Source organism: Hyperolius riggenbachi, chromosome 2, assembly GCF_040937935.1.
Source record: "Hyperolius riggenbachi isolate aHypRig1 chromosome 2, aHypRig1.pri, whole genome shotgun sequence".
Taxonomy (NCBI): domain Eukaryota; kingdom Metazoa; phylum Chordata; class Amphibia; order Anura; family Hyperoliidae; genus Hyperolius; species Hyperolius riggenbachi.
Window position 1 is genome coordinate 25,935,744 of NC_090647.1, and position 25,267 is coordinate 25,961,010.

The 25,267-nt window shown below is 44.2% G+C and overlaps 1 protein-coding gene across 1 annotated transcript; it reads right to left on the bottom strand.

Annotated features, from left to right (window-relative positions):
- Positions 1-22,241: 22,241 nt before the first annotated feature.
- On the bottom strand, positions 22,242-23,051 carry LOC137544695 (olfactory receptor 56A5-like). The gene has a single exon (XM_068265790.1). It carries the CDS (start codon positions 23,049-23,051, stop codon positions 22,242-22,244), a length of 810 nt encoding a protein of 269 aa, XP_068121891.1.
- Between the last annotated feature and the right edge of the window lie 2,216 nt (positions 23,052-25,267).

The following is a 25,267-nucleotide window of genomic DNA, read 5'->3' on the forward strand; positions in this document are numbered from 1 at the left end:
TTACAATGAGCAAACACTGACTAAATCATGTATACATAATTATTGTAAAAATGAAGCACTTTTTTTATTACATTATTTTCACTGGAGTTCCTCTTTAAACCCAGTCACCCAGTTGCCAACTGTGCAAAGTTTGAGAACCCTACCATTAACAGTGTAAGAATGGCTGCAGTTTACATTTTCCCAGTAAAATTTGTATTTGTCTCCGCCCACTTATGACCCCGTGTTGCCCGCTTATGTATTTGGCTGGTGTTGGCTGTGCCCACTTTCCTAACCCTAACACACAATTAATCATCTACTCAATTACCAAGTTTGTGAGCTTTGCGGTGTTTGGCAACAATAATTTGCATTGGAATGAAACAAATCTGATTGGCTATTTGTGGCTCCACCCCCTTTCTGAAATTGAACCCCAGTCACCCAATGATCAACTATACCAGGTTTGAGGCTTGTGCCATTAACAGTGCAAGAATGGCAGAATGTAAATATTCCCCTTGAAAATCAATAGGTGGATTTTGATTGGCTTTTATAGGCTCCACCCACTTTTCTGAATAATAATCCCAGTCACCCAATGACCAACTGTGCAAAGTTTGAGAACCCTACCATTAACAGTGTAAGAAAAACAAAAGTTTGCTTTCTTAAAACAGAAAGAATTTGCAATAATTCAGGTTGGAGTGAGCTCTGAGATGTCTCCCAGTGCATCACTGCTGAATATATGCAAATTAACCATTGTTACCCTTAGAAGCTAAACACACCTCCAGAACCGCTGGAATGCAATGATGTGTCAGCTTGTTAATTTGTACAGATCGATAATAATCTAACATGCATACAGAATGTTTTGAATTGTTTGATCCTCATCAGTGCATGGCATAGATTAATTTGGCTCTATGCAGTAGGGCTTGTAACACCGAGAGGTACAGACTAACCAGCAAGCTCATGGTGACCCAGAACTCAATGGAGTGTGTAAGGGACTACAATGGTCCTAAAAGCCCCCTTACTAAGATGTTAAGAAAAACACAAGTTTGCTTTCTTAACCTCCTTGCCGGTTATCCCGAGCTCAGCTCGGGGTAACCTGCGCAGGAGGATTTCTCAGGCCCGGCTGGGCCGATTTCTATCAAATAAAAAGGAGCACACGCAGCCGGCACTTTGCCAGCCGCGTGTGCTACCTGATCGCCGCCGCAGCGCGGCGATCCGCCGTGTGCAGCGGCAAAAGAGGGTCCCCCCAGCCGCCCGAGCCCAGCGCAGCCAGAACAAACAGTTCCGGCCAGCGCTAAGGGCTGGATCAGAGGCGGCTGACGTCACTCGGCTTGTCGCCATGGCGACGAGGAAAGCAAAACAAGGAAGGCCGCTCATTGCGGCCTTCCTTGTTACTTCTGATCGCCGGAGGCGATCAGAAGTGCGCATACGGAGCGCCCTCTAGTGGGCTTTCATGCAGCCAACTTTCAGTTGGCTGCATAAAATAGTTTTTATTTTATTTTAAAAAAAAACTCCCGCAGCCGCCCTGGCGATCTTAATAGAATGCCAGGGAGGTTAAAACAGAAAGAATTTGCGATAATTCAGGTGGGAGTGAGCTTGAGATGTCTCCCAGTGCATGACTGCTGAATATATGCAAATTAACCATTGTACCCTTAGAAGCTAAACACACCTCCAGTGTAACAGTGTAAGAATGGCTGCAGTTTACATTTTCCAGTGAAATTTGTATTTGTCTCTTTTTGGTTATGGGAATAAAAAGTATCCTATACTTTATTCCAGGTAATGTACTGTGTGTGTGCCAAATTTCATTCAAATCCGCTCAGCCGTTTTTGCGTGATCGAGTAACAAACATCCAAACATCCGAACTTTCCCATTTATTATATTAGTAGGATGCCTCATTAGAGTTGGGCCGAACGGTTCGCCTGCGAACGGTTCCATGCGAACTTCCGTGGTTCGCGTTCGCGTCCCGCAGGCGAACGTTTGCGGAAGTTTGGTTCGCCCCATAATGCACCATGGAGGGTCAACTTTGACCCTCTACATCACAGTCAGCAGGCCCAGTGTAGCCAATTAGGCTACACTAGCCCCTGGAGCCCCACCCCCCTTATATAAGGCAGGCAGCGGCGGCCATTACGGTCACTCGTGTGCCTGCATTAGTGAGAGTAGGGCGAGCTGCTGCAGACTGTCTCTCATAGGGAAAGATTAGTTAGGCTTAGCTTGTCCCTGGCTGCATACCTGTTCTGTGAACCCACCACTGCATACCTGTACTGTGAACCCACCACTGCATACCTGTTCATTGAACCCGCCACTGCATACCTGTTCTGTGAACCCACCACTGCATACCTGTTCAGTGAACCTTCCAGGCTGCCACTGCACACCTGTTCTGTGAACCCACCACTGCATACCTGTTCAGTGAACCCACCACTGCATACCTGTTGTGTTCAGTGATCCCGCCACTGCATACCTGTTCTGTTCAGTGGACCCGCCACTGTATACCTGTTCTGTGAACCCGCCACTGCATACCTGTTGTGTTCAGTGAACCTGCCACTGCATACCTGTTCTGTGAACCCACCACTGCATACCTGTCATGTGATCCCACCACTGCATACCTGTTCAGTGAACCCACCACTGCATACCTGTTGTGTTCAGTGAACCCGCCACTGCATACCTGTTCTGTTCAGTGGACCCGCCACTGTATACCTGTTCAGTGAACCCGCCACTGCATACCTGTTGTGTTCAGTGAACCTGCCACTGCATACCTGTTCTGTGAACCCGCCACTGCATACCTGTTCTGTGAACCCACCACTGCATACCTGTACTGTGAACCCACCACTGCATACCTGTTCAGTGAACCCACCACTGCATACCTGTTCAGTGAACCCACCACTGCATACCTGTTCAGTGAACCTGCCACTGCATACCTGTTCTGTGAACCCACCACTGCATACCTGTTCTGTGAACCCACCACTGCATACCTGTTCAGTGAACCCACCACTGCATACCTGTTGTGTTCAGTGAACCCGCCACTGCATACCTGTTCTGTTCAGTGGACCCGCCACTGTATACCTGTTCAGTGAACCCGCACCTGCATACCTGTTGTGTTCAGTGAACCTGCCACTGCATACCTGTTCTGTTTAGTGGACCCGCCACTGTATACCTGTTCAGTGAACCCGCCACTGCATACCTGTTGTGTTCAGTGAACCTGCCACTGCATACCTGTTCTGTGAACCCGCCACTGCATACCTGTTGTGTTCAGTGAACCCGCCACTGTATACCTGTTCTGTTCAGTGAACCCGCCACTGTATACCTGTTTAGTGAACCCGCCACTGCATACCTGTTGTGTTCAGTGAACCTGCCACTGTATACCTGTTCTGTTCAGTGAACCCGCCACTGCATACCTGTTGTGTTCAGTGAACCCGCCACTGTATACCTGTACTGTTCAGTGAACCCGCCACTGTATACCTGTTCTGTTCAGTGAACCCGCCACTGCATACCTGTTGTGTTCAGTGAACCTGTCACTGCATACCTGTTCTGTGAACCCGCCACTGCATACCTGTTCTGTGAACCCACCACTGCATACCTGTTCAGTGAACCCACCACTGCATACCTGTTCAGTGAACCCACCACTGCATACCTGTTCAGTGAACCTGCCACTGCATACCTGTTCTGTGAACCCACCACTGCATACCTGTTCTGTGAACCCACCACTGCATACCTGTTCAGTGAACCCACCACTGCATACCTGTTGTGTTCAGTGAACCCGCCACTGCATACCTGTTTGGGGAGGAGGAGGAGGAGGGGACGGCGGCAGGAGAACAACCACAGCAGGCGTCGCAGGGGGCTTGTGCTGCTCAACCTTCCCGTGGTATTGTTCGCGGCTGGGGGGAGGAGGTTGACTTACGTGACGTCACTGAGGAAGAGCAAGAGGAGATGGAGGGTACTGGATCCGACTTTGTGCAGATGTCGTCTTTTATGCTGTCCTGCCTGTTGAGGGACCCCCGTATAATAAACCTCAAGGGGAATGAGCTGTACTGGGTGGCCACACTACTAGACCCTCGGTACAGGCACAAAGTGGCGGACCTGTTACCAACTCACCTGAAGGTGGAAAGGATGCAGCACATGCAGAACAAGCTGTCAACTATGCTTTACAATGCCTTTAAGGGTGATGTGACGGCACAACGCCAGCAAGGTACCACTGCCACTAATCCTCCTCCCGTGTCCACGCAGTCAAAGACAGGACGCTCCAGCGATCTCATGGTGATGTCGGACATGCGGACGTTCTTTAGTCCAACGCCTCGCCGTAGCCCTTCCGGATCCACCCTCCTCCAACGCCTGGAACGGCAGGTAGCCGACTACCTGGCCTTAAGTGTGGATGTAGACACTGCTGTGAACAGCGATAAGGAACCCTTGAACTACTGGGTGCGCAGGCTTGACCTGTGGCCAGAGCTGTCCCAATTTGCCATCCAACTTCTCTCCTGCCCTGCCGCAAGCGTCCTGTCAGAAAGGACCTTCAGCGCAGCTGGAGGCATTGTCACTGAGAAGAGAAGTCGCCTAAGTCACAAAAGTGTCAAGTACCTCACCTTTATCAAAATGAATGAGGCATGGATCCCGGAGGGCTGCTGCCCACCCCAAGACTAAGTCAGTCCCCGCACACACAGCATCTCTGCCTGCACGCCGTGTGACTGGCTACCTGGCCTGCCCCAAGAAGACTAAGTCGCTCCCAGTCCCTCCACACAGCATGTCTGCCTGCAGGCCGCTTGACTACCTTCTCCGCCACCACCAACAGGGCCAGGGACTCCAGGCGGATTGCTGAATTTTTTAGGCCGCTGCTACCAGCGGCCGCTGTAATAATTTTTCTGGTGCGTGTACATGACTGCCTAATTTTTCTGGCTGCACTGCGGGCAGCTGCAACAACAAGAGAAAAGGCATGTACATGCGCCCATTCCCCTTCGTGATCATTACCTTGCTATCACAATGAAGCAATGACCGGCGCCTAGATGAGTGTCTCGGGGGGCACACAAAAGATAATAAGGTGGTTGCTTCATTGTGGTCAGACCAAATTTGATCAGCTGGACAGTCACTGTTCTGTCATTCAGCTACATCAGCCAGGCGACCATATGGGCTGTAAAGCCACCAAAACCTGCACTCTCGCCATGGTGCGCACCAGTCCAGCACGGCTGTCACTACACAAACAGCTGTTTGCGGTGCGTTACACGGTGAGTTTGGTGTGTCAGTGTGAAGCAGTACCTTAATTACACTACCTGATTGATGTATACACATGCAAGATGTTTTAAAGCACTTTAGGCCTGTCATTTAGCATTCAATGTGATTTCTGCCCTTAAAACGCTGCTTTGCGTCAAATCCAGATTTTTCCCGGGGACTTTTGGCGTGTATCCCACTCCGCCATGCCCCCCTCCAGGTGTTAGACCCCTTGAAACATCTTTTCCATCACTTTTGTGGCCAGCATAAATTTTTTTTTTTTAAAGTTTGCATCCCCATTGAAGTCTATTGCGGTTCGTGAACTTTAACACGAACCGAACCTTCCGCGGAAGTTCGCGAACCCGGTACGCGAACCTAAAATCGGAGGTTCGGCCCAACTCTATGCCTCATCACTGTTGCGCCAAAGGGATAGTGAGGTATATGGAGGCTGCCATATTTATTTAATACAAATTGCCTCGCTGTCCTGCTGATCTCTTTGGCTGCAGTAGTGTAAAAATCACACACCTGAAACAAGCATCTGTATTGACTCTCCATGACTCTATTCCCCCACTGACTTTTTATACAAGTTGGCTAGCAGGAATTTGATGGACTTTGGGTGTCTTTGGCACCTATCTATTGCAAGTTGCTGGTCCTTGTGGAACATGAAGTGTATTTATGGAAACTTTTTTGTATGAAAAGAACTTGAAGTTTGTCAATTTACTACTGAGTGTGCTGATCCTAGTGTATCAAGTGGGCACATGGTGAGTGTAACCCACTTGGGGGAATGCACCCCATTAAGTGTTTCCCGGTGAAGGCACATTTGCATTTGTCCAGCAGTGATCACTGGGGTGTTTAATCTACTATACAGTATCACACAATTTGCAATTTGTTTTCATAGGGTAATCCTTCTCCTACACTTATAGGGATATAAGGACATTGGCTCTGAGCTTTGCTTTGTTGGAATAAATGTCTCTCACTATAACTAGCAAAGTGAAGATGGGCAGGAAGTTGCATCACAAAGAGGGGCAAGGCTGCACTGCATTTGTGTTAAAGAGGAACTCCAGCCTAAACAAGCATACTGTCATTAAGTTACATTAGTTATGTTAATTAAAATAGATAGGTAATACACAGGTACCTATGCAGTAGCACCCATAGCTGGCTACCTATGCTAGTGCACCCATGACTGGCTACGTATGCTGGAGCACCAATAACTGGATCCCTATGCTGAGGCACTAATAACTATCTACCTATGCTGGGGCACCCATAACTGGCTACTAAATGTGGACACATATGCCTGGCTACTTATACAGGGGCACCTATGCCTAGCTACCGATACTGGGGCACCTATATCTGGCTACCTATACCGGGGACACCTAGGTTTGGCTACCTATACTGGGGCACCTATACCTGGCTAACTATACTGGGGGCACCTATACCTGGCTAACTATACTGGGGGCACCTATACCTGGCTACCTATACTGGGGGCACCTATACCTGGCTACCTATACAAGGGCACATATGACTGCCTACCTATACTGTAAGCACATATGCCTGTCTACCTATACTTTGGGCACCTATACCTGGCTACCTGTACTGAGGCACCTATGCCTAGCTACTGATACTGTGGCACCTATACCTGGCCACCTATACTGGGGCCATCTATGTTTAGCTACCTATACTGGTGCACCTATGCCTGGCTACCTATACTGGGGGGATAAATATCGCACCACACATGACAATTTTAAACCCATGGGCGGGATGGGGGGTCAATTTTTACACCCTCACTCTGGGAGAAATTTAGCCTAGAAACTGCTCTGCCTATACTAGCGTCCTGTCATATATATAATTAATTCTCCCCAGTCCCCTCTAAGTTAAACATTTATAAAAAGAAAAAAAAAATAATGAATACCTGCAAAATTCTCTAAGTTCTTGTCTAATGTAGAAACACAGCACCAAGATTTGTGACACAGGGATCTCCAGGATTTGCACTGTAGCTACCCAGCAGCACCAGAATGCACAGGTCCAAGAATACACTTTGTAATCTTACTATAGTAGTATTGAGCTCTCTTATCCACCGTAAAGCTCAGTCAGGACAAACTCGATTCTAGGAGTGTATTCCTGGTTTCTCCTCTTGCCTCCAGTATAACTGGTGATACTCATCAGAGCAAACACTTATATATAAAATAACTATCTGATGGCCCGGCGTTGCTCGGGTATGTATTTGGCTGGTGTTGGCTCCGCCTACTTTTTCTAACCCCACTGTAACGATTGTGTAATTATCTCCGTGGTCAGTGCACAGGACGCGCGCCGACACTACGGAAATCCTCCACAAGTGTATAATTAGAGAGAACCCAGCTGCGGTGCAATGCACCTGTAGAGGGGAATTCCTGCCGGCAGATGGAGCTGTGGAGAACAGAGGAACAACCCCTCTGTACTGCCACAGATGCCAGTTAGGAATTATACAAGGGGAAGCAATGCAGGGCAAGATAGCCCTTAAAGAGAGAGAGAGAGCACAGAGACAGAATGTATGTGTGTCCACAAATCTAGTCGCCACCCAGCGACGGTGAACACACAACAGTGAAGACCAAGAGGGAAAGCAATCGCAGGAGATGGCGATTGCTAACAGCGACACAAGACTGAATAAGCACAGAGAAGGAATGTATGTATGTCCACCAATCTAGTCGCCACCCAGCGACGGTGAACACACAACAGTGGAAACCAAGTGAGAACGCAATCGCAAGAGATGACGATTGCTAACAGCGACACAAGACTGAATAAGCGCAGAGATAGAATGTATGTGTGTCCACCAATCTAGTCGCCACCCAGCGACGGTGAACACACAACAACGGACATGAAGTGGGAACGCAATCGCAAGAGTGGCGATTGCCAATAGTGACACAAGACCGAATTAGACAGGGCACAAGTGTAGCAGGAAAGACATAGAAAACAACAATGATCAGAACGTCAAGGCAAATAACAAACGCTAGCTAAACGCGAACACCGCACTCATTCGCAACAGTGAACGCGTTTAAGACACGATCACCGTGCGCCTAGCCCAGTGATAAGCGTGCCACCCTAACTAACCAATGAACACAAACACGAAATAGAGAACACGAACGCTTGCTAAACAGTTACCTCACCAAGCCTACAGCAAGCGTTCGTACCAGACAAGACAGACAGATGGGGCTACCAGTAGCAACTGCTGCTCTGGCTAGCACCCCTAAGGCAGAATATAGAAGGAACCTCCGCTGCTACCGCTAGAGCGGATGCGATCCAGACAGACAAACAGATGGGGCTACCAGTAGCAACCACTGCTCTGGTTAGCACCCCTAAGGCAGAATACAGAAGGAAGCACTGCCACTACCACTAGGGCGAATGCAATCCAGACAGATGGAGCAGCCAGTAGCAACCGCAGCTCTGGCCTACACTCCCAGACAGACAGAACGATTTCCTGTCGACCGCCGCTGGCGACAAGACAATCGAGGCAGAGAAACAGAACAAGGCAAAACAGATAACACAACCTGACTGCACTAGAAGGGATGCCTAGTGCAGTCCCAAGGAATTACTCTAAGATAATCTTTAGCAAACGATAGCAAGGGCTGACACTCCAGGTGTTAGCAGGAACAAACCATCATGACCAGCAAGGAATTCTGGGAGCACAATGTATTTATACTGCAAGCCATCAAAGGAGGCAGCTAGGCAATTTGCATGACAAGTGTATGCAAATTCCTGACCAGCAGAGCAACTCTGAAACTTGCAAAGCGAAGAGAGGTCTCTTTTCCAGAGACCTGCAGCCCTCAGACCTAAGGAATGGACAAACCAGACAGCTGAGCGGATCATTACACCCACCATACAAACACTCAGTGACCAAGTTTGTGAGCTTTGGGGTCTTTGGCATCAATAATTTGTATATTCCCTCAGAAACTAAACAAATCAGATTGAATGTTTGTGGTTGTGCCCCTCTCCAGCATTTGAACTCCAGTCACCCAATGACCAACTGTAGCAGGTTTGAGGCATCTGGTATTAACAGTGTAAAAATGGTAGCAATATGAATGTTCCCTTTGACAATCAAGAGGTGGATTTTGATTGGCTATTATAAGCTCCATCCACTTCCATAAATATTAATCTCATTCTCAGTCACCCAGTGACCATCTGGGTGAAGTTTGAAGAACCCTGCCATTAACAGTGTAAGAAGGGCTGCAGTTTATATTTTCCCAGTTAAATTTGTTTTGGCTCTGTAAACTGTTTCAAACCGCCAACTGAAGGAGAACTCCACAAACACCAATGCAGGTTGTAAAATTCCAAAAAGTTTATAAAAAAAAAATAAAAAAAATACACTTTCTACTCCATGTAACCAATGAGAATTACAAACAACACAATCTAATATCACAGTCTTCTTATTATCTTCTAGTCTTCTTTCTATAGAACACTTCCGGAAGCTAGGAGGAAAACAACTGGTTAACAATAACACATAACCTTCCCACCCGGTAAGTATTTTCTCAGCGTTCCCACCCACTTTAATGAAAAATGGACCTTATTTGGATTTCCTAAACCCTGAGTACTAAAGTAATTTCAGTTTAATGCTTCCCTGACAAAACCATTATATAGTACTTGAACCTCTAATAGAGTACTCTTGTTTTTTTGTTCTCAGTCTGATCAATTATTCTGGCTATTTTTCTTATTCAATAGTTCAGCCGTCTCTTAGGAAAAGCCAGAATAATAAATGTAAAAGTTAGATGGTTAGGAGTTAATAAATTGGTTGGTTAATAAGTTAATAATAAATAATAAAAGAAATAAAATTGGTTAGTGAATTACTAAATTCTTAGTAAATTAATAAGGTTACTAGAATTAAATAATAAGAAGAAAATAACTCCGTCACTTGTTCCTATGAGCAAAACTACTCAATATGCTTGCCCAAAAAAAAAACAGCAGAAAAATAAAAGCACAACAGTTTCTTTATAAATCTCAGCTTCTGCCGCTCCTGTATGTAATCTCTTCTGTTCTTTTGCAGGACCAGTCTATTGCCAGAAAAACAGTCTATTAACAGGTACTTCTTCTAAATCTTTCAACACTACTGGTAAATGGACATATTAATCATTCTCCTTTCTTTTACAGGAATCCAGCCGAACGACTCTTCCCATAGGTAAATATTTCTTCCAATATAACTTCGCACTATCTTGTGCACCACACATAAAATAACCAAAACAAAATGGCTTCTTGCATTTATTACTTTGGTAAAGTCAGTAAGCTATAAGAGGTTAAGATAGGCCTCTAGCGGACAGGACAAAATGTCAGCTATCGCATCATCTGGCCTGCTTCTCTTCAGCTGTGCCTGCTGCATCTTTCCCCTTCTCCTGTCTGCTCCAACTGCCAACTCAACCCCTCAGAGAGCCGTTATATCTTCCCTAACGGCTCCCCTGCTTGTGTGTCTGGTTGCTTAGCAACCTTCCCTCAGCCATCCGCTCTGCCTACCCACACATTACAACTAAGGGAAAAAATGCCCTTACTTAACAAACCTGTGTCAGCAGTGCCTCTATTTAAAGCTGCTGACCAGATAATAATATAAAAATAAAAATAAATAGATCCCCCCTCTTTCTACCTGCTACAATTCCACCCACTTTTTGTAGTCTGGACACACAGTCACTGAATGACCAAATTTGAGGGCTTTGGGGTCCTTGGCATCAAACAGCCAATCAGATTTGTTTTTTCCCAGTGAAATGAAACAAATCTGGTTGGCTGTTTGTGGCTCTGCTCCCTTTTTCTGAATTTGAACCCCAGTGACCCAATGACCAACTGTAGCAGGTTTGAGGCTTGTGCCATTAACAGTGCAAGAATGGCAGCAATTGTAATATTTCCCTTGAAAATCAACAGGCAAATTTTGAGAAGCTTTTTTAGGCTCCATCCACTTTTCTGAATATTATTTCCAGTCACCCAGCGACCAACTGTGCAAAGTTTGAGAACCCTACCATTAACAATGAAGAAAGGATGCAGTTTACATTTTCCCAGGGAAATCTGTTTGACTCCACCCAGTTTTTGTGACACACAGTCACTCAATGACCAAGTTTGTGAGCTTTCAGGTTCCTGGCATCAAAAATGTGTGAATAGAAGCAGTTTATCCACCAAGGAAATCTGATTGGCTGTTTGCAGCCCCACCACTTTAGTGAATTTGGACCCCAGTAATTTTGTGTAATCACAAAAAAATAACTATATGAGTTATTATTCCACTCTTTAAAGTGAACCTCCGGACTAAAAATCGACTCAGCAGCACTGAAAAGGCTTGGTGTTTCTTTAACAGTTTCACAGCATCAGAACTTTGTTTCTCTTATACAAGCCTCATTTTTAGCTGCACAGAAGAAAACTGCCCGGGCTTTTTTCCCCTGATGCTGTGCAAAGCATGATTGGATTTCTAATATTGTTGTTCTCTTTCTGCTGTTTTGGTGCAATTGTATTTTTTTTTACATTTTGAATTTGACATTTGAAGCCTAGCGTGTGCAGCTGGGAGGGGTAATCAGGACACAAGACAGTTGGAAATGTGTCTCCTGCTCCTTGTCACCTCCTTTCAACCAAAAAGATGGCTGCCCCCATGACAAAGATGGCAGCCCCCATGAATCACAAACATTTGCCTGTTCTTTTAAAACAGGGTGGGTAAGAGATTATATTACCTATCTATTTTAATTAATATAACTAATGTAACTTAATGACAGTATGTTTGTTTAGGCTGAAGTTCCCCTTTAACTAGTTATCTACGTCCTGCAGGACTTCTGAAGTCCCGGAACGTATATTTTCATCTGCCGCCTCTGTTTGTGCTCCTGTGCGCGTTTTCGTTACTGCCCGTTAGTCAACAGATTAGTGAATGGGACACAGTTCCCTTTCAATGATCTAAGTGCCTGTGATCAATGACCACTGGCATCAATGAGATTGGGAGTTAATTAATAAAGTGAAAGTAAAACATACACACACTGCCTTCTCCTGTGCTCAAATTGCAAAGGAAGAATTAAACGGGAGGGGGAAGCTAGTGGCCAAATAGTAAAGTTACACCTTAGTACATTACTGAAATAGAAATACATACACGCCCCATTGAAACTAACCCCTTACCTCCCCCACTCTGTTATAGTTACCAAAATAAAACATTTACATATTTAAAAAAATACATAAATAGTTACCTGAGGGACTCAATTTTGTTTTTATATGTATGACATGAGGGCATAGTATTGTTAATTTTGAAAATAAGGGTTTGTAATTAATGACGAAGGCAAAACTGAAAAAAAATACACCTTTATTTCCAAATAAAATATTGTCTCCATACATGGTGATAGGGGCATCATTTAAATGATGTAATTACTGGAAAACTGGGGGGAAATTGTTTTAATTATAGTAATATGCATTACATAGTTACATAGTTACATAGTTACATAGTTATTTTGGTTGAAAAAAGACACACGTCCATCGAGTTCAACCAGTACAAAGCACAACCCCAGCCCGTCCCCCACATACCCCTGTTGATCCAGAGGAAGGCGAAAAAACCCCCACCAGGCATGGTCCAATTAGCCCCAAATGGGAAAAATTCCTTCCTGACTCCAGATGGCAATCAGATAAAATCCCTGGATCAACATCATTAGGCATAACCTAGTAATTGTAGCCATGGATGTCTTTCAACGCAAGGAAAGCATCTAAGCCCCCTTTAAATGCAGGTATAGAGTTTGCCATAACGACTTCCTGTGGCAATGCATTCCACATCTTAACCACTCTTACTGTAAAGAACCCTTTCCTAAATAAATGACTAAAACGTTTTTCCTCCATGCGCAGCTCATGTCCTCTAGTCCTTTGAGAAGGCCTAGGGACAAAAAGCTCATCCGCCAAGCTATTATATTGCCCTCTAATGTATTTATACATGTTAATTAGATCTCCTCTAAGGCGTCTTTTCTCTAGACTAAATAAACCCAGTTTATCTAACCTTTCTTGGTAAGCGAGACCTTCCATCCCACGTATCAATTTTGTAGCTCGTCTCTGCACCTGCTCTAAAACTGCAATATCTTTTTTGTAATGTGGTGCCCAGAACTGAATTCCATATTCCAGATGTGGCCTTACTAGAGAGTTAAACAGGGGCAATATTATGCTAGCATCTCGAGTTTTTATTTCCCTTTTAATGCATCCCAAAATTTTGTTCGCTTTAGCTGCAGCGGCTTGGCATTGAGTACGATTATTTAACTTGTTGTCGATGAGTACTCCTAAGTCCTTCTCCAAGTTTGATGTTCCCAACTGTATCCCATTTATTTTGTATGGTGCTAGACCATTGGTACGACCAAAATGCATGACTTTACATTTGTCAACATTGAATTTCATCTGCCATGTATGTGCCCATATAGCCATCCTATCCAGATCCTGTTGCAATATGACACTATCTTCCTGAGAGTTGATGATTCTGCACAATTTTGTATCATCTGCAAAAATAGCAACATTGCTCACTACTGCATCTACTAGGTCATTAATAAATAAATTGAAGAGCACTGGACCCAGTACAGACCCCTGTGGGACCCCACTGCTAACAGTCTCCCATTTTGAGTACGATCCATTGACCACAACTCTTTGTTTTCTGTCCATTAGCCAGTTCCCTATCCATGCACACAAACTCTTCCCCAGTCCTTGCATCCTCAACTTTTGCACCAGACTTCTGTGGGGAACAGTGTCGAAGGCCTTTGCAAAGTCCAAGTATATCACATCTACAGCATTCCCAATATCCATATTAGCATTCACTACCTCATAAAAGCTGAGCATGTTAGTCAAACAGGACCTGTCTTTAGTAAACCCATGTTGATGCTGAGAAATAAGATTATTTTCTACTATGAAGTCATGTATAGTATCTCTTAGTAACCCCTCAAATAGTTTGCATACAACTGATGTTAAGCTTACAGGTCTATAATTTCCTGGATCAGATTTTTTGCCCTTCTTAAATAATGGGAAAACGTGGGCTGTACGCCAATCCACTGGGACTCTGCTAGTTGCAAGAGAGTCACAAAAGATAAGATAAAGGGGCTTAGCTATAACTGAACTTAATTCTCTTAGGACCCGAGGATGCATGCCATCCGGGCCAGGTGCCTTGTCTATTTTTAATTTATTTAGTCTTGCCTTTACTTCTTCCTGCGTTAAGTATTTAATATTACAGTTAGAAGATTGAGACTCTTCTGCCTCTGTAATTTGCAACAGTGCTGTTTCCTTTGTGAAGACAGAAGCAAAGAAAGCATTTAATAACTCTGCCTTACCTTGGTCATCCACCATTGAGTTCCCACCCTCATCCTTTAGGATTCCTATACAGTCAACCTTTCTTTTTGAGTTATTTTAAAACTATACTGGCTGAAAAATTAGAAATTAGAAATAATGCATTTTTCCACTTTTTCTTATTATTCCTGTTAAAATGCATATAGGATGTGGGGCGTGGCCGCGACAGGAGACAGGACGGAGGTGTGAGGCAACAGCTCCTGCTTCAGGCTACATTAAAACGGCTCACAGCATGGCCAATCCAGCAGCACATGGCACTAAAACAGCAGAGGAGATGAAGGTAGAGCTGGACACCAGCAAGAAAAGAAAATTGGGCGCCCTGTGTCCTCAGAAGCTCACTGACTATTTTGCAGAGCGGCAGACACGCAGGTCCCAAGATGGCGATAACTCACAACAGGGCATGACAGGCGAGACCACACAGGCACTCTCTGATCTGCACACATCCACGCTGGCTGCAGAGACTCAGATTACACCCTCCAGAGCTCTCCCCTTCATCCAGCCCAGCAAAGAATAAAACACGGATGGAGCTTGTGGTAGCACGGTAAGCCAGCAAAATACACACGCTGAGCAAAATACCTCGCTATTCACTCTTAACTCTCCTGGCAGTCTATTAAAAACTGCCAGGGGGAAGCGCAGTAGTTTTTTTTGTTTTTTTTTAAATCATGTCAATCAAAGAAATCTTATTGGCTGTTTGTGGCCCCGCCCCTTTAGTGAATTTGAACCCCAGTCACCTAATGACCGACTGTAGCAGGTTTGAGGCCTCTGCCATTAACCATGTAAGAATGGCAGCAGTTTCAATATTCCCCTTTAAAATCAATAGGTGAATCTTGATTGGCTGTTGCACTTTTCTGAATATTAATCCCAGTCACCCAGTGACCAACTGTGTCAAGTTTTAAAACCCTGCCATTAACAATGTAAGAATGGCTGCAGTTTATATTTTCCCATGTATAAAGTTAGTTGTTTTTAGCTCCGCCCACTATTTCTAACTTTGACATACAGTCACTCAATGACCAAGTTTATGAGCTTTGGAGTCTTTGGTACCAATACATTGCATTTTCCCATTGAAACTAAACACATCTGATTGGCTGTTTGTGGCCCGCCCCCTTTCCAGAATGTAAACCCCAGTCTCCCAGTGACCGACTGTACCAGTTTTGAGGCCTCTGCCATTAAGAGTGTAAGAATGGCAGCAATGTAAATATTCCCCCTGAAAATCAATTGGTGAATTTTGATTGGCTGTTGTAGGAGGAGTCATCCACTGACCAACCTCGTCAAGTTTGGGAACCCTGCAATTAATAGTGTAAGAATGGCTGCAGTTTATATTTTCACATGTAAAAAAACTAGTTGTTGGAACCACCCACTTTTTCTGACCTTGACATACAGTCACTCAATTACCAAGTTTATGAGCCTTGGGGTCCTTAGTATCAATAATTTGTATGCTCTCATTGAAAATAAACTAATCTGATTGGCTGTTTGTTGCTCTGCCCACTTTCTGAATTTGAACCCCAGTCACCCAGTGACCAACTGTACCAGGTTTGAGGCATCTGCTATTAACGTGTAAGAATTACAGCAATTTAAATATTCCCCTTGAAAATCAATACGTGAATTTTGATTGGCTGTTGTTGGCTCCACCTATTTTCCTGAATATTAATCCCAGTCACCCCAGCCTAGGGCTCGCTACATGATAGCGCTGTGCAGCGGCATCCCCCCACCCGCTTCGATCACCTCTGGCGATCTGCGATCAGGAAATCCCATTCAGAGAACGGGATTTCCTGGAGGGCTTTTCCCGTCGCCATGGCGACGGTCGTGATGATGTCATCGGGAGTCCCGATCCACCCCTCAGCGCTGCCTGGTGCTGATAGGCCAGGCTGCGCAAGGGGTCTGGGGGGGGCGGAGCGGCGCGGCAGATAGCGTCGAATCGGCACGGAGCGGCGGCGATCGGTGTGCACACGCAGCTAGCAACCCTGATAATCTCCTCAGATTATCCCAACTCAGCACTCACATCACAGATCCTGACTCCCCCACCACCCCTAACCCAGCTACTCCTCCACCAGATCAGACCTTGAGCGTACCCGTACAAGCCACCATCTGCAAATTTTTCATACCTAAAATTACCCAACACCCAGACAGTAGAGAACAACAAAGAAACACCATGTCATCCTCTTTTTTAGAACTACCGGCCTCCCTATCGAAAAATATTTTAGCGACCCAATTACCCAGCCCTATCTCCTCCCGTGCCCCTCCACAACCATTAAAGAAGGCAAAACGCCAACTCTCCGACTCAGAAAACGAGGATGTAGAGGCAAGAGAAAAAAGAAACAAACGTTAACACACTTACCCCCCACAACTAACCCCACCCCTCCCACCGTAACCAAAAGGAGCATTTTCAATCTATCCAGCCACATCCTCACAAAACCCGAAACAAGCATATTAGAAAAAGGCCTCTCATTTTGCCCCACTAACCAATCCGAGCTATTTGAATTATTCACTGATCTTAACACATACATACGCAAACTTACCCTGAAAAGACATTTTGCTATCAAAAAACACAATACCAGACCATCCGCAGACCTTACAGATCTTATCATCACCAACAACGACACACTTCCCATCGTCTCCATTACCACAGCTGAAATAGAGACAGAAAAATATATTAATACTAAACTCAAAGGCCGCTCACGGTTTTATCCGACTGCTTCAAAAGGAAATTTCATCGACACCTTTTACTCCCTCGTTCTAAAAGACTTACAAGACCTCACCATCTCTGAGTCCCTCCCCACTTCCAACCTGTCACTTTCTGAAAGATCAGCCCTCAAAACCTTGCGCAATAATTCAGATATAGTGATAAAACCAGCAGATAAAGGGGGAGGGATTGTCATCCTGAATAGAGCAGATTATCTCGAGGAGTCCCTCCGCTTACTGAACAATCCCAAACACTACAATCGATTACCCACAGACCCCACCCCCGAAATCAATAAAACACTAAAAGACTTCATCAATAACGCCTTACTGAATAATATCATCACCAAAAACGAGAGGAATTTCATCATCAACCACCACCCAAAAACCCCCTTTTTCTATTACTTGCCAAAAATCCATAAAAACACCCATAATCCACCAGGGAGACCAATCATTTCTGGAATCAATTCAGTTACCAGCAACCTATCTCGGTTCATCGATACACATCTACAGCCTCATGTCCAGGCCCTTCCTTCCTTTATCAAGGACTCCCAACACCTACTTCAATTCCTACAGTCCATACCTTGGCAAGATGACTATATGTGGCTCACCTGCGACGTCACGTCACTATATACCAATATACCACACAATTTTGGTCTTTCTGCCTTAGAATACTACTTAAAATCAAACATCTCCATGCCACCAACGCAACAATCTTTTCTAATACAGTGCACCGAATTCATTCTTAACAATAATATTTTCACTTTCTTAGACCACACCTACCATCAAGTAAGCGGCGTTTCCATGGGAAGTTCCTTCTCCCCTTCATACGCTAATCTGGCCATGGGACTTCTTGAACACACTAAAATTTACCACCACAATCCATTCTCTAACAACATAATTTTCTACAAAAGATATATAGATGACCTCATCTTTATATGGAAAGGCACCCCAGATCTCATTCCATCCTTCCTCGATTATCTCAACACCAACCCGGCCGATCTACAGTTCACATCCCACCATGACCCAGTTTCAATAGAATTTCTTGATCTTGTCCTATATACGGAACAATACCAGATCAAAACTAAAACATTCTTCAAACCTGTTGATGCCAATAATTACATTCATTACCACAGTTTCCACCATCGTCCCTGGACCAAAAATACCCCATACAGTCAATACAAAAGAATATACCGCAATTGCACAGATGTAGAACAATATAATAGCCAATCTAAAATCTTAACAACTAAATTCATTGATCGTAAATATCCGAAAAAACTTCTCAAAGATGCACACCTCAAAGCAAAAACCCATGGACCTTCGCCATTACCATCTAACGATCATAGGTCCGACATACCACGGTTCATCACCAAATACAGTCACCAACACCGGTCCATTCGCAATATTCTAAACAAAAGGTGGGAGATCCTTCTCCAGGACCCCCACCTACGGCCAATACTTCCCACCGCCCCTGCCATTACTTACCGACGTGCCCCAAACCTCCGCAGTATCCTGGCTCCTAGCAAACTACGCCAGGAACAGATCAATACCACACGTCCACCCACTACTCTAACACCAGGGAGTACACCATGTCACCACAAAAAGTGCTCAGCCTGTCAATTTGTTCTCAACACCCCATCATTCTCATCTTCCGTCACCAATATAAACTACCAAATAAAAAGTACCATTAATTGCGAATCCAAATATATTATCTATGTAATCTCGTGCCCATGCCAGCTGCAGTATGTGGGCAGAACCAACCAATTAGCTAGAAGCAGAATAGGACAACACAAAAGGAATATATTGAACAAGTTCCCCCTACACAGTGTATCACGTCACTTCTCCACCCATCACGACAATGATCCGACACTATTCCGCATCACTTTCATTGAATCCGTTCCGGCGAATCTTTCAGACTCCTTTGACTCGTTAAAGAAGCGGGAAATGTACTGGATCCAAATTCTGAAAACACTGACTCCGGATGGTCTCAATGAAGTCCTGGAGAAAATTTACTAATTCAATTTTTCATATGTCATCAATATTTCTCTTTTTAACCCGGTCCTCTCATTTTATAATTATCTTATTTCATATGGCTTGACTTTTATGATTATTTCCATATATTTCTTACGATTATGACCAAGTCACAATTTTATCCATTATTATTGTTGTCATAAGAAGTGACACTTTTACCCTATTATTATTATTATATGCATAAGAATTGACAGAGTACTAATTTTTATCTCTAATTTATATATGTTTCGGTTTAAATGTTTATATTTATGTATTTTCTTATGTCCAGAGTATCACACTGTTTTAGCTTGGCACATGTATATTTATTTTTCACCACTGGGTGGCAGCAGTCCACCTGCAGTAATACATTACCATCTCCGTTTTTGTAATTAACTTTTATTATCTTATGTCCTCCCCCAGTCACCACCTACTGGAGCCCCAGAAACTTTTATCACCAGGTTGGAAACCTTCCCCCCCCCGCAATAGGGCTAATTCCACAGTTTTCCCCGATGCGCGCCCATAGTCAACATGGCCGCAGCGGGAGATGCGCGCCACTGCGCATGCGCGCATCTCCCCAGTGTCAACGTGGCACACGTGCGGATGCGCGTGCTGCCTCCATATAGACGTCGCCGCTTTTGCGGCATGACGCGCACATTACTCCGCCCCCTCTCCTCGGCTGCATTAACAGTAGCAGCCACATCCATCACAGCACCCCCGCCCCCTGTACTTCCCCATTGGCTAAGAGCCCAGACTGCTCCCACGCCCACCGCACGCCAGCCCGACCCCCATACACACGCAAACTAGCTATTTAAAGACCACACGCCGGCACATTGACACAGAGGTGCCAAGCGTGTCTCAGATGTACAGTTGGTGAGTAAATTTAATCTTTATTATCCCCTGTTATGCTGCATGTTTTTTTGATTAATGTGTCAAGTACTATAATATATGCTACTCCGGCACCCTTCTTGCAAGGTATTCAGTATATTTTAGTATATTTCACTACACAATGGTTTTTCAACTATACACGTTCGCCCCCCTATTTACCTCCTGTCAATAAATCCTTCCCCCCCCCCCCCCCCCTGCACTCAGTATAATAACTCTCTTCACTTATTTCCTAAGTCTAATAGTATATGTCCCCAGCTCTATACCCTCTAAATACCACTTACCACATAAGCCATTATTAACTTCAATTTCGTATGTACTATACTAAAAACGGCACCATTTATACATTGTCCTCCACCTCATACATTGTCCTCCACCTTATCTTTTATACCCACTACTAAATGTAAGAATCATCATCCACCCCAGCTCACTATACCCACCTATACTTTACGGGACTCTCTATATATAATGTCCATGTCTATTTTTGCTTTACACTGAATAGCACTCTGACATGCCCTCATCTCTGTCATTTTTACAGTATGATACTCCCGTTGTTTAATGCCTGATGAAGCGGGATTGTGCCCGTGAAACGCGTTGCTGCTATTGTTCGTGGAGTATGTGAATAAATTGCTTCCTTTGTTACTTACGACAGTATCAAGTCTGTTTCTGAGTGGTTGGTCCACCGCCGCCACTGGAATATTTTAAACATTTTATCGGTTTTTATCCTTTTGGCGCCTCTGTACCTTCACATATACTACTCGATAGCTGTCTTATACCAATCTACTTCTCTTTGGAAGTATTCCTATTCCCCCGCTGAGTGTAGGACTTTGGACATTGGTTCTACTGATTAGTGATGTTTAACTATGTTATATGGTTATTTTGTTTCACCGTTATAGCATATGTTGTTCTGAAAGTTATACTCATCCAGCTTTTCAATATGATTGTAGCTGACTTACAATGTCTTATTCATCATTTGGGTCTAATTCAATGTCTCGTATTCACTTATCTACTATGCATAATGTACCATCCATAAAAATATCTTCTATTAATGCCAGGAGACTCACTTATTACAAAGAGATACCAAATATTGTGTGAATTCTAATTTTCCAGTATGTTACCATAGCACGTTTAGTAAAAAGAAGAGGGGAGTTCTGCAGTGCTCGCCTTCCACAAAGACGTTAATGTTATGCCTATCTCAATTACGATAGATGACGCTGGCAGGTTCATTATATTCGTAGGAACTGTTGATCAACTTCTCACCTTAGTAACAATATATGCTCCAAATGCGGCTCAAAAGTGCTTTTTGCAGAGAGTACTAAAAAAAATTAAACGCAGTGAAAAAAGATCTTCTTCTGCTGGCCGTGGGGGGTGATTTTAACGCATGTTTTGCTGCTATAGACTCTTCCTCTACCAGGGAAACCTCTTTACTGCTCATGGGGAAAACTATTCAATGGCATGACTTATATGACCCGTGGAGAATTCTACACGCATCTGAAAGGACCCACTGATCCTCAGTTCACAGATCCTATTTGAGGATCGACTATTTCCTAAAATGCATATAGGATAGAAATAATTCTTAGCAAAGAAGGCCTAATTGGTAGCATAAAAAAGATATAGATCACTTTGTTGTAATAAGTAGTGATAAAATTATTGGCTAAGGAAAGGGAGGAGCTGGGAAAGGTAAAAATTGCTCTGGTTCTTAAGGGGAAAAACCTTAAGTGGTTAACTATAAAGGGTAAAAAGACAGAGAGCCCAATATAGTGTGGTATGTATTGGATAAGGAAGAAAGCAATATGAAGCGTAAGTATTATACTTACAAACCAGGGTTACCTCCAAGGCAACCACTGAAAAGGCAGGTGGGGAGAACAAGCCTGTCCCCACTCAGGAATAAAACGTCGCTCTCTGAGGACAGGAGAAAGTAAGGGTATGTCACCCTTCCACCAAGGGTGGACTTCTGGATTCACAAGGATGTAGAGAGGCGCCAGTAGGATAAAAAGCAATAAAAACGTTTAAAATATTCGGGCTGCGGTGGTGGACCAGCCAACCCAAAACAGGCACATGCACTGTCAGTATAAAGCAGTAATAATTTATTTATATACTCCCAAAAAAAGTTACGTGGTTAACTAGTTAAGCAATTCACAGATTGAATAGAAAAGGCCCTGACCGTGCTAGCAATATTACAGAACATATTTTGACTACTACTGTCATTTGCCTTTTACCCTTTTAACCATTTGTTAACTCTTTCTCTTATTTACACAAATATAATTTTTAAAGACTTTTTTCATAACCCTTTTTACCTCCTTTGTTGCAAGACAATATATGACAGGGCTGGAAAAATGTGGGACATATGTGTAGAGGCAGACAAGCAAGATATTAAGATCAACATTTGGAATAAGCTTATTTTGGTTGTAATAACCATTGACCGCTAAGCGTGGGATAAAGTACAAGGCGATGACGAGCCAGTGACTGGAACAGGTATAAACCGCCTTCTTCCAAGTCACTGATTGGCCTGTTTTGGAGAGCTTGGAGATTATGATAACATAGGACAACACAATTAACACCAATGCGATCAGGTGTATGTTAAAAGTTACATAGAACAGATTTTGTCTAGTTGCATAATTATCTATGCAAGACAGCACAGCGACGTACACAACTGCACAGAAAAGGTTCTTGATTCTGTTAGGACCGCAGTAACTTAACAGCAGACCGCGAATAATACAGTATAGACCAATAGACGCAGCGAACAGTATCGCAATAAAACAGAGCATAAAAAGTACTTTGAGAGTGATGATGGCCCGATATTGAAGTGGTTTGCAAATGGCAATATAGCGGTCAAAAGACATCAGCAGTATGATCATGGAATCCAATATATTGAGGAAATGAAAGACAAACATTTGGAGAAAGCAGGCAGAGAAAGCAATGGAACCGGAATCAAACCAATATCTGGCAATGACTTTTGGCAAAGTTGCCGTGTCCGAGGTCAGATCAGAAAGAGACAGGAATCCCATGAGTAGGTACATCGGCTGGTGAAGATTTTCCTTCATGATAATCAAGTATATAACAGTACTGTTCGCACAAAGTGACATCATGTAAACTAGGAAGAAAATGAAGGCAGTGATTGTGTAATATTGCCCTGGGAGTCCAGGAAAGCCCTGGAGATAATACTCGGTGACCCAACTCTGGTTGGCCATCAAGGATCTCAGTAGGTTCTCCACAAAGAGAAGACCGGAAACCCCAAGTGCTAGGAAACAAGGTGCATAAATCCAGCCTCGGCCAATATATTCACAGCACTGCGAGAGCAAACATGTGTTACTATTACAAATAGCACAACTACCCAAACTCTAAATATATAACATGAGGGAAAAAGGAAAGGCTAATGGACTATTTGGGCGCCCCATACGTACTAATGCAAAATATCAGCTATTGGGCACCAAAAGCAGAAATTTGGGCGCCGATAAATAGCAGGTGCGAGGCCCTTTCCAACCAAATGTTTTTGTTTTGAGAATTATCATTTTGTAAATTATCGTTTTGAATTTTTTTTTATCACTTTGAAATTAGTTTTAATAATTATCATTTCATAAGAGATCATTTTGAAATTTATTGTCTTAGAGATGTATCTTTTTTTTTTGTGCTTACATTATTTGCAGCAGAGGGTGGGAGTTTTTAGGTTAGGTGTCAGAAAGGGGGGTTTTAGAGTTAGACGCCAGGAAAGGGGGTCTTAAGGTTAGGCGTCAGGAAGGGGGCTTTTAATGTTAGGTGTCAGGAAGGGGGTTTTAGGGTTAGGCATAAAATAGGGGTCTTAGGGTTAGGCATCAGGAAGGGGAGACATCATAAGGGGGGATTTAGGTTTAGGTACCACCAGAGGTGTCTTAGGGTTACAGCTGCTGCAGATTTTTTTTCTCCTAGGGAAAGATTACTTAGGCTCTTGGCTTGCTCCTGGCTGATTGTTATTGCTAAAATAGCACCCCTCAACAGCTCTTCTGAGAGCTAATGTTTTCCTGATGTGTTTTTTTTGTGTGTTGCTCACTGACACTGACATTATACAGCCCTATCTGTTGCAGCTGGACCTTGGTAATTGTTATTACTGTGCCAGCCAGGCCCTGCCTAACTATCTATACTGGGACACCTACCTATGCCTACCTAACTACTGGTGCACCTACTTACCTATACGGGGATACCTACCTACCTACCTATACTAGGGGACCTACCTATTTCTACCTACATATACTGGGACTCCTACCTATGCCTAGCTAACCACTGGGACACCTACCTACCTATACTGAGTCTCCTACCTATGCCTAGCTAACTACTGAGGCACCTACCTATACTGGGACTCCTACCTATGCCTACCTACCTATACTGGGTCTCCTACCTATGCCTAGCTAACTACTGGGACACCTACCTATGCCTACCTACCTATACTGGGTCTCCTACCTATGCCTAGCTAACTACTGAGGCACCTACCTATGCCTACCTACCTATACTGGGACTCCTACCTATGTCTACCTACCTATACTGGGTCTCCTACCTATGCCTAGCTTACTACTGGGACACCTACCTATGCCTACCTACCTATACTGGGTCTCCTACCTATGCCTAGCTAACTACTGAGGCACCTACCTATGCCTAACTACCTATACTGGGACTCCTACCTATGCCTACCTACCTATACTGGGTCTCCTACCTATGCCTAGCTAACTACTGGGACACCTACCTATGCCTACCTACCTATACTGGGTCTCCTACCTATGCCTACCTACCTATACTGGGTCTCCTACCTATGCCTAGCTAACTACTGAGGCACCTACCTATGCCTACCTACCTATACTGGGACTCCTACCTATGCCTACCTACCTATACTGGGTCTCCTACCTATGCCTAGCTAACTACTGGGACACCTACCTATGCCTACCTACCTATACTGGGTCTCCTACCTATGCCTAGCTAACTACTGGGACACCTACCTATGCCTACCTACCTATACTGGGTCTCCTACCTATGCCAAGCTAACTACTGACGCACGTACCTATGCCTACCTACCTATACTGGGACTCCTACCTATGCCTACCTACATACAAGAAGATAATAAGGTCGTTGCTTCATTGTGAACAGACCAAATTTGATCAGCTGGACAGTCACTGTTGTTCTATCATTGAGCTACCACAGCCCACCGACCATATGGGCTTGAACACCGCCACGGCCTGCACTCTTGCCATGGTGCGCACCAGTCCAGCATGGCCGTCAGCTGTTTGCGGTGCGT